The sequence below is a fragment of the Mytilus californianus genome, unplaced genomic scaffold, assembly GCF_021869535.1.
Source record: "Mytilus californianus isolate M0D057914Y unplaced genomic scaffold, xbMytCali1.0.p SCAF_7, whole genome shotgun sequence".
NCBI lineage: Eukaryota > Metazoa > Mollusca > Bivalvia > Mytilida > Mytilidae > Mytilus > Mytilus californianus.
Genome location: NW_026262723.1, coordinates 46,406,856 through 46,425,918, shown reverse-complemented (window position 1 = coordinate 46,425,918; position 19,063 = coordinate 46,406,856). Strand labels below are relative to the sequence as shown.

The following is a 19,063-nucleotide window of genomic DNA, read 5'->3' as shown; positions in this document are numbered from 1 at the left end:
TCATTACTGTGAAGTTTCATTAAATTTTGAGCATTTTGATATTTTTGTAATTTTTGGTGTAGTTTCCATGGCAACATAGTAGTTCCTGTGATTGCCAAAATCATCCAAAACTAGTATATAGTTGGCACCTACATTGTATTAAAATATCATGATTCTAAGTTAATGCATATCCAAATAATCCACCAAACTCTAAAATTTTATTTTTTCACCTTTCTTTGGTTTCCATGGTGATGGCATCCATTTTTTAGTGCCAAAGTTTCACTGCAACTCGCAAGTCAGGGTTCCTTGTTATACTTGAACAACCATTAAGATTGGTGCATTAGGCTCTGAGAAAACTGCAGGACAAAATTAGGTGGAAGAATAATAATAATAATAATAATAATAAAAAAAAGAAACGGAGGAAAAGCAATATGTCACCCGACATTGTCGATCGGGTGACATAATTATAGGGAAAAAGAAACAGAGGAAAAGCAATATGTCACCCAACATTGTCGATCGGGTGACATAATAAGAACTGAGCAAAAACAATAAGTCTTCCCAAACTTCGTTTGGGAGACTTAATAAACTCACACTTCTATCTGATAATCCATCGGAGATGTTATTCACACCTAGAACAATGAACCTTAGAGGCTAAAATACACTTGGTTGAAGACCAAAAGAATAGATTTTATGAATTTAACCACACCTTCATGAGCATGATGAGGTATTGTCAGCGAATAATACACACATTGTATTAATTTACACATTCTTGGCATGGAAATGTTTGCTAGAATTAAAAGGTTGGAAATTGTACATAAAAATTGTCATCACATTATCAGTAATATGTTTGTTTCACATATTGGTCGGAAAAAATATTTCACAAAAAAATCCAACATCATTATACAATCCAATCTTAGCACTATAAACATATAAAAAAAAAAAAAAAATATATCTGCCTTAAGGGACGACATCATAAGTTCAATGTAGGATAAAAAATCTAATTCACATAGTTTTTTCACTGACCCCCCCCCCCCCCCCCTAACTTAATTTGGGAAAAATTGATTGACCAATATGGGCATATGCTCTCAGACTATACTTTTTGTATCATGGGTCCTGTTTTTCCTCAACAATGTATGTTTGTTCTGTATATTGATTTGGACATCACTTTTAAAAAATATTCGATAAACGTTATGTGTATTTTTATTATGCATCAAAAAGGGCACTGTTAAATTATAATTTTATAAACACTACAGTCAGCATGGATTCTGCATTTTTCATCTGCCCACTATTGGCATTGGTAAATAGTGGGTTTATGGTTTTGATTGTTTTTGTTTCTTTTCTCAAATGAATATAAAACAGTCCATTGTTTCATATAACGTATATAGCTTTAAACTAAATAGTGATCCATTGAAATGTATGGTGATGACAGGGCAGTGTATTTGTGCCAACTGTGGAGAGAGGGAAAAGCACAATCCCAAATAAATATAGTGAATGTGATATGATCTATGTAATTTCTATTCAATGTCTGTTGACCACTGTCATATTTTTCTACTATCTCACAAAATTCTATAAAACTTTCAAATTTTTATTTGAATTTATATTTCAGTTTTCATTTTAATAATTAAATAATTAACACAATTTCAAAGGAAATTTTATAGTTTATTTTTGAATGCCACCATGCCGTGTGGACCTAAACAATCTGTGTTATTCTGTATATGGTTTCATATCATCCAAAATTCACGATCGATAAAGCGTTTGAACGACATAGATACTATGATTAATTTCGCCCCAATACTTTCTGCCAAAAATTTGCTTTCCGACACGATTTGATGGATTTCATTTGGTTTAAAAGTCCAAACATATGTAAGGGCCGAACTTGAATCCATATTTTTCAATCCGAAAATTGATGTCGGATAACAAAACTTGCAGCGGTTTTTACCCCCTACCCCCAAACTATTTGAATTAAGTTTTTTATCCGACATCGATCTTTTGATGTCGTCCCTAACTATAGGAATTTCAACTATGTTGTTTTTGATAAAATATATAAATAACATCATTGAAAATGACTAATAACCTCCCATTCAATGCTTCATAATTTGTTGAGATCTTTAAAATAAAGTGTACAGTATGAGATTGTGCTACTTGTGACCTTTACACATTTATATTTATTGTCTTGTGGTCTTTGGTGGGTAGCTGTATCATATCATATTTTATATCCGATAAAATTATATTTGATTATTTCTCCACTCATAATTCTATGAATGAATATTTAACAGAGTAGCATGATAAAGTATTATGCTTAAAGTAATGACCTTTATTTGTGAGTCATGAGCTGTACCATATTGTGGATTCTCAAAAGTAACAGCTTCAGAAAATCTGTGACGGTTCCTTCTCCTGAAAGTAAACCAGAGAAAAAATAAACAACTTTATTAATGTAATATCAGTCATGGTTGGAAAGACTTTATCAAAACCCTAATCTGCATAATGTCATGTCGCATGAGAAACATTTATTTTAGGTATATAATAAAGTGTTTATGATATGGTTTTTTCGATTTCACACATTGTATCAACCCTCAAGCCTGACAATTGTTTTAGTCAATTATCACTGAAATTGCTTTAACTGCCTATACTGAAAGAATAACAATCAACATATTCAATTTTCATAGCATTTAGACATGGACAAAAGACATGGTTACCTATAATGCCAAAATACTGTTTCTTTGAAAAGTCCTCTATCAATAAATTTTTTAACACCAACACCAAGGGATCAATGCTTTTTTTCTTTAGTATTTTATGGTATTGTCTTATCATTGTTACCTGTAATATAGAACACCAGCGACTGCAGCTCCAACCAGGACCAGTATGATTATAATTACTGCGGCTACCACACCACTACTACTTCCAGAATCTAGTGAAAACAAAGAACTATTTGATTAGATATTATATAGAAAATTTTATCATGGTTATATCCTTTTGATTGACACTAGAAGGCATAATGATTTCCAAACACAAATTTCATTATCAGATATTTTGAATTAAATAAATTACATTAATATATGCTTATATATCTTTTAGCATTTTATAATAAAGAACTTAAAAAACACAATAAAAATGTATTTCTAAAAGGATTTTAATGTCTTCAAAAAAAATAATTTTAGCAAATACAAAACTTTAACTGAAGTATCTAATATAATTTTCATGTTTAGCTTCATTTTTTTCTTATTGAGTTGTATACCTCATTCTTTGAAAATTATGCCAATCTTCCAACTTTAGAAATAACAAGCATTCTGAGAGTATTGCATGGCAATACATAGTCCCCTACCGGTTAAAAATTCATTGTATTGGAACAAATGCTAACTTGATCTTTAACTGTCATAGTGTAAACTATATAACAAATATCAAATCAATATCTTCAAGCATGACGAAAAAAAAGTGTTGAAAACTGTTCATGTAGGAACTGATTATTTAAGTGAATTTTCTAAGTCCAAGGACCATAACTCTGCACAAAATCATTAGACCGGAACAAAATTCGTACTTGATCTGTAACTTGTCATGATAAAACAATACACCAAATATTAAATCAATATCTTCAAGCACTAAGAAAAAAAGTGTGGAAAACTGACGGACTGACGGAAGGACAGACAGACAGACAGACAGACAGACGTAGTGCAAACCTAAAGTCCCCTTCGACTTTGTCGATAGGGGACTAATTATCATATCAATATCTTCAAGCATGATGAAAAAAAGTGAAAAAAAACTGATTATTTGAGTGAATTTTTTAAGTCCAATGACCATAACTCTGCACAAAATCATCAAACCGGAAACAAAATTTGAACTCGATCTGTAACTAGTCATGATAAAACAATACACCAAATATCAAATCAATATCTTCAAGCACGAAGAAAAAAAGAGTGGAAAACTGACGGATGGACAGACAGACAGACAGACAGACGGAGTGCAAACCTAAAGTCCCCTTCGACTTCATCGGTAGGGGACTAAAAAGGGAACACAAACCCAAATTCTCTTCCTTAAAAAATCCCAGATAATAATATGTGATGAACTTTTTCGTTAAATATGAACAAGTTTGCAATTTGTCATGGTTACTGGCTAAAGGATGACTTCTACAAAACTGTTGTTAACCATAATTTTGAGTGATATAGATGCTTACTCCAGTCTTTGCTTATAAAGCTATTGGTTGAAATGAGGAATCACAGCCACAGATGTAAGTGTATGTGATGCTAAACATTACCATTAGGTCACCAGTTCTAAACCGATCTGATTCTTGTTTTTAATGATTGTTGACCATGGTGGATCTATAACATAAAACATACCTTGTTTACCATTGCTTTCATCTGTGACATGAATTTTACTACCTGGAAAAAATAGATTTTTTGGTGTGATATTCAGTATAACAGAAAGTGAGGTTACCATTAACATGATTAAGATTTCATTTTAATGTCAAACTTTCCCTCCATGACAGTCCCTTCACTGGTACAAAACTGACAAGTTTTTCAAACTTATTATGAATCAGCGTAACAAAATATAATAAACTGCTTCACTGAGCGCTGGATACGCCCACAGAGGTCCAACCCTGAACAGTTGGGGCAAAAATGGACACAATATTCAAGCTTGATACAGGTCTGAATTTGGATTGTAATTAAATATTTGACATATTATAGGTTTCTGAATAAATGAAGTCAAAGAACTTGAAATTGGTTATATGAATTGAATTAATATTCAATTGAAGATTTCTTGCTGTTGTGCAATACACTATGCTGTTGCGCAATATTTAGTTAATCTGTTGTCAGACTATAAACAAATAAAATTTATTAAATTCTAAAGGGAGCTTACATCAATAGATATAATCAATTCATCAAAGTTTCATGAGAACTGCTGAAAGCATTTTTGAGTTATTGTCCGAAAACTGGAAAATCCCCATTTTTTTTATGAATAAAACCCCGTAACTTGGAAAAGTAAAATCTAAAATTTATAAAAATCAATAGGGAGCTCATGTCAATAGATATAAACAATCAACCAAAATTTCTTGCAAGTTGGTGAAAGCATTCTTGAGTTATTGTCCGAAAACTGGAAAATCCCCCTTTTTTTAATGAATAAAACCCCATAACTCGGAAACGTAAAATCTAAAATTTATAAAAAACGAAAGGGAGCTCACGTCAATAGATATAAACAATTCACCAAAGTTTTATGCAAATTGGTTAAAGCGTTTTTGAGTTAATGTCCAACATGTTGACGAAGGACGAACAGACGGACAGAGGTATACCATAATACGTCCTGTAAACGGGCTATGGAATAAAACTTGCACGAACATTTAAGCAACATAGCAAATTTCAGTATATTGTATCAAAAATTATTTGTAGCATATATTTGCCTTTGAAATATAATGAGGTTTATACATTTTTATTATAATCATTAAACATGTCAAAATTGCAGTTCTATAACAATATGTACTGTTTCTAAGCTGGACTTTTCCCTAAATAGAATCTTGAAATATTATTAATGTAGATGGATTGGAATATTAAAGAACATTTCAACATTAAAAATACCAGGCTGATAATAAAGGGTAAAATGAGGAAAGCAATCTTTAACATTTGCACTTGGATGACAATAGCTTCAGATAACTGGAGCTGTTATGTCAAGTCACTACAACTTCCATATATCAAAGTTGACTATATACAAATTACAGTACTTTGTCATGAATGAGTTTGCAAAATGGCGATGTCATGGCCCTCCATGAAACCAGTCTATAAATAAATTTGTCTTTTGTTACTTTCCTTCTATCGTTTTAGAATTGAAGTTCGCTCCTAATTTCATTTTGATATTACAACCTCCCTTAACAGTGCATGTAAGTTTGGGTTATTCCCCTCAGGTAAACAAAAAATTATCTACTAGGCAATATGGCACCTTACAGTAAGAAACTGAACAAGGAGCAAAGAGAATTCATGGTAAATATGTCAAATAATTAATTTTCAAGTCATAAAATTGAAAACCTAACCAGAACAAGAAATGATTGTAACAGGATGCTGTTACGAAGTCTCCCAAACGAAGCTCCAATAATTTGTAATTCCCAGGGTCGCCTGACATTGGACAAAGTTCAGTGAAAATTGGTTTGGTGCAGTAAAGTTATATGCATTAGTGATGCCTGAGGACTAACCCTGTATATCATTCAAATCATCTTGGCATGACAAACCAGAATATATATGGTTTAGGGGTGGGGATCTCGACCATTTACAAGATACTAGAACATTGGGGGTGGGGGGAACCCCTGGGAACTAACCCTAAACGTCATTCAAATGTTCGAGACATGACGAACAGGAATATATATGGTTTAGGGGTGGGGATCACGACCATTTACAAGATATTAGAACTTTCTTTAATGACAGGGGGTGGGGGTGACCCCTGGGGACTAACCCTGTATTTCATTTGATGTGCTTTATCATGACAAACTAGAATATATATGGTTAAGGGGTGGGGATCTCGACCATTTACAAGATATTAGAACTTTCTTAAATAGCAGGGGGTGGGGGTGACCCCTGGGGACTAACCCTGTATATCATTCAAACCATCTTCGCATGACAAACCAGAATATATATGGTTTAGGGGTGGGGATCTTGACCACTTACAAGATATTAGAACTTTCTTAAATGGCAGGGGTTGGGGGTGACCCCTGGGGACTAACCCTGTATTTCATTTGATGTGCTTTATCATGACAAACCAGAATGTATATGGTTTATGGGTGGGGAACTCGACCATTTACAAGATATTAGAACTTTCTCAAATGGCAGGGGATCGGGATGACCCCTGGGGACTAACCCTGTATATCATTCAAACCATCTTAGCATGACAAACCAGAATATATATGGTTTAGGGGTGGGGATCTTGACCACTTACAAGTTATTAGAACTTTCTTAAATGGCAAGGGGTAGGGGTGACCCCTGGGGACTAACCCTGTATTTCATTTAATGTGCTTTATCATTTAGAACATTTTCAATTAAAAAGATTGTGTCTATCACAAACGGTTTTCAATTTATAATCATTTGAAAATTTTAAAAAATAAAATCCCATAGGGTTTTATAGTAAAACCCTCCTTTCTTTTTGCCCCTCAAAGTACCCCTTTATAAACCCCATTGCACAAACAAAACCCTGATTGCACCACTAGACATGTTAGTCTAACATATTGTGAAACCCTAAGTTAATCTGACAAGCGGTTTTGGAGAACGGGTGCGGACGAGTTCAAATTTAAAAGTGGCGGAAGAAGAAGAAGAAGAAGAAGAAGAAGAAGAAGAATAAGAAGAACTGAGCAAAACCAATAAGTCTTCCCAAACTTCGTTTGGGAGACTTAATAGAACAATCCAGAAATTTCTTAAATGGATTCAAGAGCCGGGGACCATAGAAAATTTACCTCAAAGTTGGGGAGGACGTTAGACAACCTTGCAGAGTGACAGGGTCCTTTTCAGGAGTGTAAAAATAATCGAAGACGGACTCTTAAAGATATGACAGTATGATTCAATGCTAGGACAGGGTGTAATGTGTCTTATAGAACTGTATCATCCTGTATGTAGATGATTGTTTGAAGAGGGGTATTGTTTCAAAGAAAACGCTAACATTCAGTGACGGAACAAAATTATGCTTGGAAAAAAATAATATAGCGTATGTCTGGCAAAAGTCTTTCTATCTATGGAATTGGAACTCTTACCCCGGTGGAAGGAAATATGAACAGTGATAAAAAATTTCTGTGCTCTACGATGTTCACTGGCCTGTTATCGCCTGACACTTCCAAAAGGACAATGCACCTTGTTACGTATCTTTGCATTCCAATCAGTGGAAGCAGGCTAATGGCATAAAGAATCCATCTTGGCCTCCACAGAGCCCAGACATTAATATCATTGATAAGAGTGTAAAGTACTCAAAGCTCAAGTTGAGTGGAGAGAAAATGAAATTCAAAAGGTGGCTAAATTATAGCAAGTTGTTCTTTACCTTTGGAGCAACCTCCATTTGCACACCATAAGGAGCCTTTAAACAAGTTTGCCAAAAACTCATGGTTATATCACAATAACTTGTATTAAATCCATCTGGTAAGTACATTTTTATTTCTTGAGTGATAAAATAAGGGTAGTAGTTGCAAATTTTTTTATTGATATTTTTATGTCAGCCATTTTGCAAACTCATTTATAGCAAAGTACTGTATACCAATATAATAGATGTGATTTTTTTTATTAGTTGTTATTGGCTTTGAACTAGTTGTCAGTAACTGCGAGTACTCTCAGATCTGTACTTAGTATCTTTTTTGTTGTTAGGGATGAGGGAGGATATATACTCTGCCATGTCAGGTCTGTGTTTTTGTTTGATGTTTTTCTGCTTTCTATCGATCAACTGATTTTTACAGTTTGTTCTAATGTTGTGCTGTTACACCACTGTCCCAGGTTAGGGGAGGGTTGAGCGCTCACAAACATGTTCAACCCTGCCACATTCTTTATGTGCCTGTCCCAAGTCAGGAGCCTGTAGTTCAGTGGTTGTTGTTGGTTCGTGTCTGTCATATTTGTTTTTCATAAATTATTTTGTTATAAATTAGGCCGTTAGTTTTCTCAATTGATTTGTTTCATATTTTTCTTGTTGGGGCCTTTTATAGCCAACTATACAGTATGGGTTTTTCTCATTGTAGTAGGCCGTATGGTTGCCTATAATTGCTTACCCAGTACATCCACTTCATTGAACTTTGGTGGATAGTTGTCTCATTGGCAATCATACCACATATCCTTATTTTTATAGTAAGTAAATATGTCTGACCTACCTGTCTTAACAGTGATAACATTGGACTTGTCTCCAGTAACACTTAGCTTTGTTCTTCCAGCAACATATATTTCATATTCAGTACTAAGAGACAGTGATATCAATGTGGTTTTAGTTGATGGTACTGGCACTGTTAACTGTAAATAATAATAGCATTATTTGTTTTTGTTTGTTCTTTGAACTGTAAATAATAATAAATTGTTTTACAGCCTCTATTTTGGTTGTAGAGGCTATGTAATAACAAACTTTTTTCAATTCTGTTCAATAAATAGATCTGACAAATTTGATCTCATTACTTAAGAAGTTAAGCAGAAGAAGTTTCAAAAGTAATTAGTAAACAATTATGATATCAACAACATATATAAATTGGCCATTTAAGAATCTGAATAATTCTGGATAAGTTTTTTAGTAGTATACACTTAATATTTTGACTGGCTATCTACATCCTAAATAACTAAAATGACATTATTCTCATTATGTGGTATGAATAATGAAATTACCCATAGTTGTTTTATATTTTTAGTTAAGCAACTTACAATGATTCAATGAAAAAAAATGTAATATCACTATAAATGCATTATTTAAATTTTCATCAGTACCAAATTGTTATATAATACGATAAACTGCTTCGCTGAGCGCAGCTGGATACGCCCGCAGAGGTCCAACCCTGAACAGTTGGGGCAAAAATGGACACAATATTCAAGCTTGATACAGGTCTGAATTTGGATTGTAATTAAATATTTGACATATTATAGGTTTCTGAATAAATGTAGTCAAAGAACTTGAAATTGGTTACTGTAAATTCAGAAATTATTGCGTGCATTTATTATTGCGATTTTTCAAGAATGGACAAAAATGCGAGTTTTATAATTGCGATTTTGAAAAAAAGTGCATACAGGTCTATATTTTAGTTATCAGAATGCGAGTTCTTATTATTGCGATACTCACCCAGTCGCATTATTTCGCATTAATAAGAACCTCGCAATAATTTCTGAATTTACAGTATATGAATTGAATATACATTCAATTAAAGATTTCTTGCTGTTGTGCAATACACTGTGCTGTTGCGCAATACTTAGTAAATCTGTTGTCAGACTATAAACAAATAAAGTTCAATTTCTTCTCAATGTCATATTTGAAATTTATGAAAATCAATAGGGAGATTACATCAATAGCTATAAATAATTCACCAAAGTTTCATGAGAACTGCTGAAAGCATTTTTGAGTTATTGTCCAAAAACTAGAAAATCCCCCCTTTTTTAATGAATAAAACCCCATAACTCAGAAATGTAAAATCTAAAATTTATAAAATTCTAAAGGGAGATTACATCAACAAATATAAACAATTCACCAAAGTTTCATGAGAACTGTTGAAAGCATTTTTTAGTTATTGTCCGAAAACTGGAAAATCACCCTTTTTTTTTTATAAATAAAACCCTGTAACTCAGAAAAGTAAAATCTAAAATTTATAAAAATCCAAAGGGAGCTCATGTCAATAGATATAAACAATTCACCAAAATTTCTTGCAAGTTGGTGAAAGCATTCTTGAGTTATTGTCGGAAAACTGGAAAATCCCCCCTTTTTTAATGAATAAAACCCCAAAACATAGAAACGGTAAATCTGAAATTTATAATAAACTGCTTTGCTGAGCGCAGCTAGATAGGCCCGCAGATTTCCAACCCTGAACAGTTGGCATACATGTGATGGACTGTGAAACTCAGATCAGGAGATTGGGAATTTTTGTCAGGAGATTAGGACTCAGATCAGGAGATTTTTAATCGACATAAATTTTGTCGTAAATGTAACCGTGTGCTGTAGAAATTGTCTTTTAAAAGTGTTTTTTCTTCAACTTTCCATCCAAATGTATTATGTTTATAGTACCCTAACTGTACTTATATATTTTCTCTATCTTTATTCAACATGTTCAATCTAACACTCTTTTTTTTAGTATGTTCTTTACTTTATATCTTTTGTATCATTATTCTTTAGAATAATCACTGCTATCAGCTCATTTGTTAATCTATCTGCAAAAAGATCTTTTTTGAATGTTAAGAAACACTGTCAATTAGAATAAAGGGTCATAGTTGTTATAGAAATTTCAATTCAAGCCTTAAAAGGAAGTATAGAACCCTCAAATTATTTTCAAATTATTATTTTTTTATTTGTCCTAAGACATTTAAAATCATTTAAAATCATTTAATTACCATCCTTTTATGATTATTTGTTCAATTTATATTTTATTTATATTCTTTTAAAAATTTCATTATTTAAAGGAAAGTAACTTAAAACAGGATAAATCAAGGGAAGTAACCCAAAATTCATTCTTAAATACACAAAGGTTTTATTACACAACGGCAGTTAGCCTGAGGAAATAATCCTTGATTACCAGTATGTTTGACACCCAAGCTGACAAGTGAAGCCATATAATTATGCCGGCGTTTTACGTTTCCGCAAATTGGCATTACTTTTCCGGGAAAAAAAGATGACGTTTCCGCAAAAAAAAGTCTACGTTTCCGAGAAAATAGTAACGATTCCGGAAAAAATAAATTATTACTTTTTCGAGAAAATAAGTAAGGAGTACCTTATCTGGACCCCTGCTGTTGTTTCAATCTTATCTACACAAACTTCGTTTGTGTCGAAGTATCAATCAGCGGGTGGCCAGTTAAAGGAGTACCTTGAACTTTGTCCTAAAGAAACCTGCAACAACTGATTGTAGCAGCATGATTTTTTTGTAACAGCAGTATGCATTGCACATTCAAAGTCAATATGATTACCTCGGACTGGAGAGTTAGTCTTCGGGAAGTGCACACATCAATAAGCAGATCCCACATTTTGATAAAAGTGGAAGTAGCGCAAACACAAGCGGAATGTAGTTACCATTTAACACCCATGTATTGAATAATTAACTGTGCCATCTATGAAAATATTAGTTATTTCATTGAATAGACGATCATAGACATTTCAAGTTGGTGAAACATAAAAATATAACAATTCCAACATCATCATCTTTCACTAAGGTGAAACTTTCATTTTTTTATATCTAGTATACTGTAGATATAAGACCATAACCTATTTTGTATAAAAATATGAAATAAATAATTTATCTAACATATATTCAAATATTAATAATTTACGACCAGGTAAATTTCCGGAAAAGTAATAAATACAATTTCTGGAAACGTATACTTTAAGTTTCCGGAAATGTAGTATTGGAACTTTGAAAAATTAGCGGAAATGCAATACGCCCAATTATGCATGTTAATTGATTTACAGGTAAAATATAACTTCAGGTAATGTCAGTTACACCACACCAGATATGTTTGGCTGAAATTTTTCATTCATGAAATATTTCATACACGGGATTTTTTTCTCTTCAACGGGAGGTCGGGAGGAGACCCCTGAAAACGGGATTATTGTACTCCTGTCGGGAGGTTCACATGTATAAGTTGTGGCAAAAATGGACACAATATTCAAGCTTGATACAGGTCTGAATTTGGATTGTAATTAAATATTTGACATATTATAGGTTTCTGAATAAATGTAGTCAAAGAACTTGAAATTGGTTATATGAATTGAATTTATATTCAATTAAAGATTTCTTGCTGTTGTGCAATACTTAGTAAATCTGTTGTCAGACTATAAACAAATAAAGTTCAATTAATTCTCAATGTCATATTAGAAATTTATGAAAATAAAAAGGGAGCTTACATCAATAGACATAAACAATTCACCAAAGTTTCATGAGAATTGGTGACAGCAGTTTTGAGTTATTGTCCGAAAACTGGAAAATCACCCTTTTTTTAATGAATAAAACCCCATAAGGCCCGAGAACACAGTTATTTCGTAGTGCATTTCTTTTAGACAATAAAGTCAAATTAAATAAAATGCTTCGCTGGGGCGCAGCTTGATACGACCGCAGAGGTCGAACCCTGAACAGTTGGGGCAAGTATGGACACAACATTCAAGCTTGATACAGCTCTGAATTTGGATTGTTATTAAATATTTGACACAGCATAGGTTTCTGACACAGAAAGAATGTGGTCTAAGAACTTGAATTTTTTTAATTTACCTATTATGGTCCAATGTCCAAAATCAAAATACATGGTTAGATTCAGCATATCAAAGAACCCCATATATTCAATTTTTGTTAAAATAAAACAAAGTTTCATTTTGGACCCCAACTTGGACAAACTTGAAAACTTGGCCCATAATCAAAAATCTAAACACATGTTTAGATTCAGCTTATCAAAGAACCCCAAGAATTCAATTTTTGCTAAAATCAAACTATGTTTAATTTTGGACCCTTTGGACCTTAATGTAGACCAATTTAAAAAACGGGACTTACAATTAAAAATCTAAAAACACGGTTAGATTTGGAATATCAAAGAACCCCAATAATTCAATTTTTGATGAAATCAAACAAAGTTTAATTTTGGACCCTTTTGACCTCAATATGAACCAATTTGATAGCGGGGCCCACAAATAAAAAATCTAAATTCATGGTTAGATTCAGCATATCAAAGAACCCCATATATTCAATTTTTGTTGAAATCAAAAAAAGTTTAATTTTGGACCCCAACTTGGTCCAACTTGAAAACTGGGCCCATAATCAAAAATCTAAACACATGTTTAGATTCAGCATATCAAAGAACCCCAAGAATTCAATTTTTGTTAAAATCAAACTAAGTTTAATTTTGGACCCTTTGGACCTCAATGAAGACCAATTTAAAAAAAACGGGACCCAAATTAAAAATCTAAAAACACGGTTAGATTTGGCATATCAAAGAACCCCAATAATTCAATTTTTGATGAAATCAAACAAAGTTTAATTTTGGACCCCAATTTGGACCAACTTGAAAACTGGGCCCATAATCAAAAATCTAAATACATGTTTAGATTCAGCATATCAAAGAACCCCATATATTCAATTTTTGTTGAAATCAAACAAAGTTTAAATACTGGACCCTATCTTGGACCAACTTGAAAACTGGGCCCATAATCAAAAATCTAAACACATGTTTAGATTCAACATATCAAAGAACCCCAAGAATTCAATTTTTGTTAAAATCAAACTAAGTTTAATTTTGGACCCTTTGGACCTTAATGTAGACCAATTTAAAAAACAGGACCCAAAATTAAAAATCTAAATACATGGTTAGATTTGGAATATCAAAGAACCCTAATAATTCAATTTTAGATGAAATCAAACAAAGTTTAATTTTGGACCCTTTTGACCTCAATATGAACCAATTTGATAACGGGGTCCACAAATAAAAAATCTAAATACATGGTTAGATTCAGCATATCAAAGAACCCCATATATTCAATTTTTGTTGAAATCAAACAAAGTTTAATTTTGGACCCCAATTTGGACCAACTTGAAAACTGGGCCAAAAATCAAAAATCTAAATACATGTTTAGATTCAGCATATCAAAGAACCTCATATATTCAATTTTTGCTAAAATCAAACAAAGTTTAATTTTGGACCCTTTGGACCTTAATGTAGACCAATTTGAAAACTGGACCCAAAATTAAAAATCTAAATACACTGTTAGATTCGGCATAACAAATAAATAAATGTGATCAAAGATTTTACAAATCTAATGCGCCATACTGTGCAATTAAAGATTACTTCTTGAAATTTTTCAATATTTGAAATTTGAAAAAAAAATAATATTTGAAGAATAATTCTTTTTAATTTCTGAAATCTGAAATGAGAAAAAATTGACCCCCACAATTTCTTTTTATCCCCCCCCCCCCCCTTTTTTCCCCCAAAAAATTCTTTCCCTCAAGATATGGTCAAAATCTCAATTCAAATTTCCAAAGGAGTTGGCAACCATAATTACCCATTTAAATTTACCATAGTGCTAACTTAATCTATTTTATAATAGAATTAAAAATATAGTGTCAAATCTTTCATATGGATTTTTTTGTAAAAAAAAAGATGCAACATTTGCAGATATTTTTACTGGTCTTCCTTTATAAATATGCATTTCTTTAAACATAATTTAAAAGCAGTGTAAGGGAAGTAACCAAAACGTTGTATTTGGATTACCTCCCTTACACTGTTTTAATTTATCTTTATTGTTCATTAACCATTACTTTATACATAATTTAAAAGCAGTGTAAGGGAGATAATTTCAATGATGTATTTGATTTATCTCCCTTACACTGCTTTAAATTATGTTTTGTACTAAAGTATTTGTCCATTAACCAGGACAACCTTGTTTTTCCCCCTTTTTTGCCCCTAATTCCTAAACGGTTTGAGCCATAACCCCCCAAAGCAAATCCTAACCATCCCTTTGTGGTATGGAAACTTGTAGTATAATTTCAGAGAGATCCATACACCGTTCCACAGTTATTGTCTGGAAACTAGAAAATGCTTATTTTTGGCCCCTTTTTGGCCCCTAATTCCTTAACTGTTGGTACCATAACCCCCAAAATCAATCCCAACCTTCCTTTTGTGGTATTTAACCTTATGGTCAAATTTCAAAAAGATCCATTCACTTAAACTAAAGTTAGAGTGCGAAAACCAATGTGTATTCGGACGACGACGCCGGACGACAACGACGACGCCGACGCCAACGTCATACCAATATACGACCACAAAATTTTTTTGTGGTCGTATAAAAAATCGCACCTGCTCTATCTCAAAAAGATTTTTACAGTGTAGTGTACTACTATTGGGACAAATAATATCAAAATTATAGAAAAGTCTACCAGCTCTAACTCAAAATATTGACAATTCTATGTTAAGGGGGTCTAAAATTCAGTTTGACAGCTTCAGACATACTAATTTTTGACCTTTTTAAACTGGACCTAATCACTACTTAACATAAAGATTCAGCACCCAAATTTTTTTAACATGTAATTTCATCCCCTTACTTAATATTTCATGCATTAAATATAAAGAAATAAATTTGGAAAGTGTATGAAAAAAATTTGCAAGTTATACACTGTCCACACTAGGGACTATATTTGTAGACAACGAAAATCGAAGGACGATAACTGTGTCCTCGGACCATAACTCAGAAATGTAAAATGTAAAATTTATAAAATTCTAAAGGGAGCTTACATCAATACATACAAACAATTCACCAAAGTTTCATAAGAATTGCTGAAAGCATTTTTTAGTTTTTGTCAGAAAACTGGAAAATCCCCCCTTTTTTTATGAATAAAACCCTGTAACTCGGAAACGTAAAATCTAAAATTTATAAAAATCAATAGGGAGCTCATGTCAATAGATATAAACAATTCACCACAATTTCTTGCAAGTTGGTGAAAGCATTCTTGACTTGTTGTCCGAAAACTGGAAAATCCCCCTTTTTTTAATGAATAAAACCCCATTACTCAGAAACGCAAAATCTAAATTCTATAAAAAACGAAAGGGAGCTCACCTCAATAGATATAAACAATTCATCAAAGTTTTATGCAAATTGGTTAAAGCATTTTTGAGTTAATGTCCGACATGTTGACGACAGACAGACGGACGGACGGACGGACAGACAGACGGACCACGGTATACCATAATACGTCCCGTAAAAGGGCGTATAAAAAACGAAAGGGAGCTCACGTCAATAGATATAAACAATTCACCAAAGTTTCATGCATATTGGTTAAAGCTTTTTTGAGTTAATGTCTGACATGGTGACGACGGACGGACGGACAGACCGATGGTCAACGGTATACCATAATACATCCCGTAAACGGACGTATAAAAATAGAGAAAAAGGTCAAAGAGTCAACCACTAAATATAAAAGGTAAATCACCAAAATCATTAAAGATGTGAATTCCAAGTGTCAAGTCCAACTTTGATGAGGCAATCTTGTTTCAAATTCAACCTTACAGCTTAATCCTACAAAAACTACTGCTATCCATGCATAGTATGAAGTAGTTTTGTCAAGTTTGGATTTATATCAATGAAAACTGTAAGATATTCAATTTACACGGACAAACATCTCCATCAGTAGATATGGCCAATATGTTGATAGAAGAAACTGTCAAAATCAATCTGATGAAAAATAACTATAGAGGTTTACAATAAGGGTGAACTAGACACAAATTGTTTCCCCACTTATTGTGGGAGACATTATTAAGTACTGTAAATTCAGAAATTAATGCGAGGTTTTTATTAATGCAAATAATGCCACTTGGTGACTATTGCAATAATAAGAACTCGCATTCTGATATCTGATACATATATCTGTATGCAGATTTTCCTGAAATCGCAATAATTAATCTCGCATTTTTGTCCATTCTTCAAAAACTGCAATGATAAATGCATGCAATAATTTCTGAATTTACAGTATGGTAAATCTCTGGGAATCAATCTGTATTTTACCATACTTCAAAATTACCATTCTTTAAAATACTATATTCTTACTTCTTTTGGAATTCCATTTTCTATTCTAATTTTATAGAAGACAACATAATCAGCTATGTTAGCAATGTACTCTGGAGCAGTCCATGTCAGGTCTATAGTATTCCCAGTTATAGCTCCTGCCTGTAGATCTTTTGGAGCTAATGGTGGAAAATCTATAAGATTAAAATGGCAATACTTTAACATGTAAACTATGCAAAACTTTCAGTCAATTAATCACGACTGAAGGAACAGGGCCAAATAATCTCCGCTGAAACAGATATACAACTGCATACCAAATATCATTGACTTACCATTAGTAGAGCAGCGGTGCCCCTTTTAACTGACCTAATCACAAACTTCAGCAAATTGTTGACACAGACATAAACAACATGCCTAAGTTTCGCCTCTGTGAATTCATCTAGGTGAGACAAACATTGGAATAATATTTCCTACTGTGTGCAATTGCTTATAACATTAACCATTTAGTTTATTAGAAATATCAATATCTTAAATCAGTTCTGTCTTTATTCACCTGAAAGAAAAGGCAAATTTTTACACTAATACTGGTCATCTTAAGATTTTGGGTAGGCTCATTGATAGTTTTTTATGACAAGCTTTTTTCTAAATATTCTGCTTAATAATGTAATGGTGTGTATCTTGATTGACCAGGATGGTTTTTTTTGTCATCGAAAAAAAAAAAATGTTTTGTTTTTGATATATTAAGGATGTTCGCTCCTCCTGTTTTTGAATTTTTGTCAGATATTCGGAATTCTCTGGTTTTATCCATGTATTGCCTTTAATTTTTTTTGCCCACTAAGCCCTACTTTTCTTTTCATAATCTTATTACATATAGTTTCTAATGCCATATTTGAAAATTTTATAAAATCCTTGTAATATTTTCATTGTTTTTAAAAGAAAAAAGCTGCCAATGTTAACTGTATGAAAAATCTAGAGAGAATCATTTCCCGCCAAATTTTCAATGGCTTATATCTCAAAAACAAGCACACGGACCCATCATTTTTTTCTTCATTTTCAGTTCCGTTATTTATATTCTATCAATTTACAACAGTCTTCTAAAAAGCTTGTTATTTTGAAACAGAGTAGCAAACATCCTTAATAATGTTTTAAAACCTTGATAATTTTAAAAGTTTTAAAAACAAGCTGTGACACACTAAAGTGTTATGTCATTGAATGGTTAATAAATTCTCTTTGGTCCTGGCATTTTTTTCATCTGATGGTTATTACTTCCATGCAAGGGTGTTCATTTGGCTGTGCAAGATGTAACAAGAGGCTGTCAGAGAGACAGCAAACCGGATTGTCCTGCAGAGGTTGAACCCTGAACAGTTGAGCAAGTATGGACACTACATTTAAACTTAAAACAGCTCTGAATTTGGATTGTGATTGAACATTTGACACATCATAGGTTTGTGACACAAAATGAATGTAGTCAAAGAACTGATATATTTGAAATTGGACATTTAAATACTTATTATGGTCCAATATCCAAAATCTAAGTACATATTAGAATCAGCATATCAAAGAACCCCAAGAATTCAATTTTTGATGAAATCAGACAAAATTTTAATCTAGGACCCTTTGGACCTCAATGTGGACCAATTTGATAAAGGAGCCCACAATCCAAAATCTCTCAATACATGGTTAGATTCAGCATTTCAAAGAACCCCATAAATTCAATTTTTGTTGAACCAAACAAAGTTTAATTTTGGACCCTGATTTGGACCAACTTGAAAACTGGGCCTAAAAATCTAATATTTAAATAGAGTTTGGATTCAGCATTTGAAAGAACCCTATATATATATTTAATTTATGTTGAAATGAAACACAGGTTAATTTTATCCATAATATTTTCGGTGCAAATGGAAATAACTCAAACTGGATAAATAGTTCTCTA

General features: G+C 32.6%; 1 protein-coding gene across 1 annotated transcript in view; it reads right to left on the bottom strand.

Moving 5' to 3' along the window:
* Positions 1-19,063, bottom strand: part of LOC127709118 (Ig-like and fibronectin type-III domain-containing protein 2) — a 240,951-nt gene that overhangs the window by 21,577 nt on the left and 200,311 nt on the right. The window contains exons 34-38 of the mRNA XM_052214467.1: positions 17,173-17,324; positions 8,789-8,924; positions 4,311-4,352; positions 2,797-2,887; positions 2,292-2,373 (exon numbers count right to left, since the gene is read on the bottom strand). Of these exons, the coding sequence (XP_052070427.1) occupies positions 2,292-2,373; positions 2,797-2,887; positions 4,311-4,352; positions 8,789-8,924; positions 17,173-17,324 (503 nt within the window). The remainder of the gene's footprint in view (positions 1-2,291; positions 2,374-2,796; positions 2,888-4,310; positions 4,353-8,788; positions 8,925-17,172; positions 17,325-19,063) is intronic.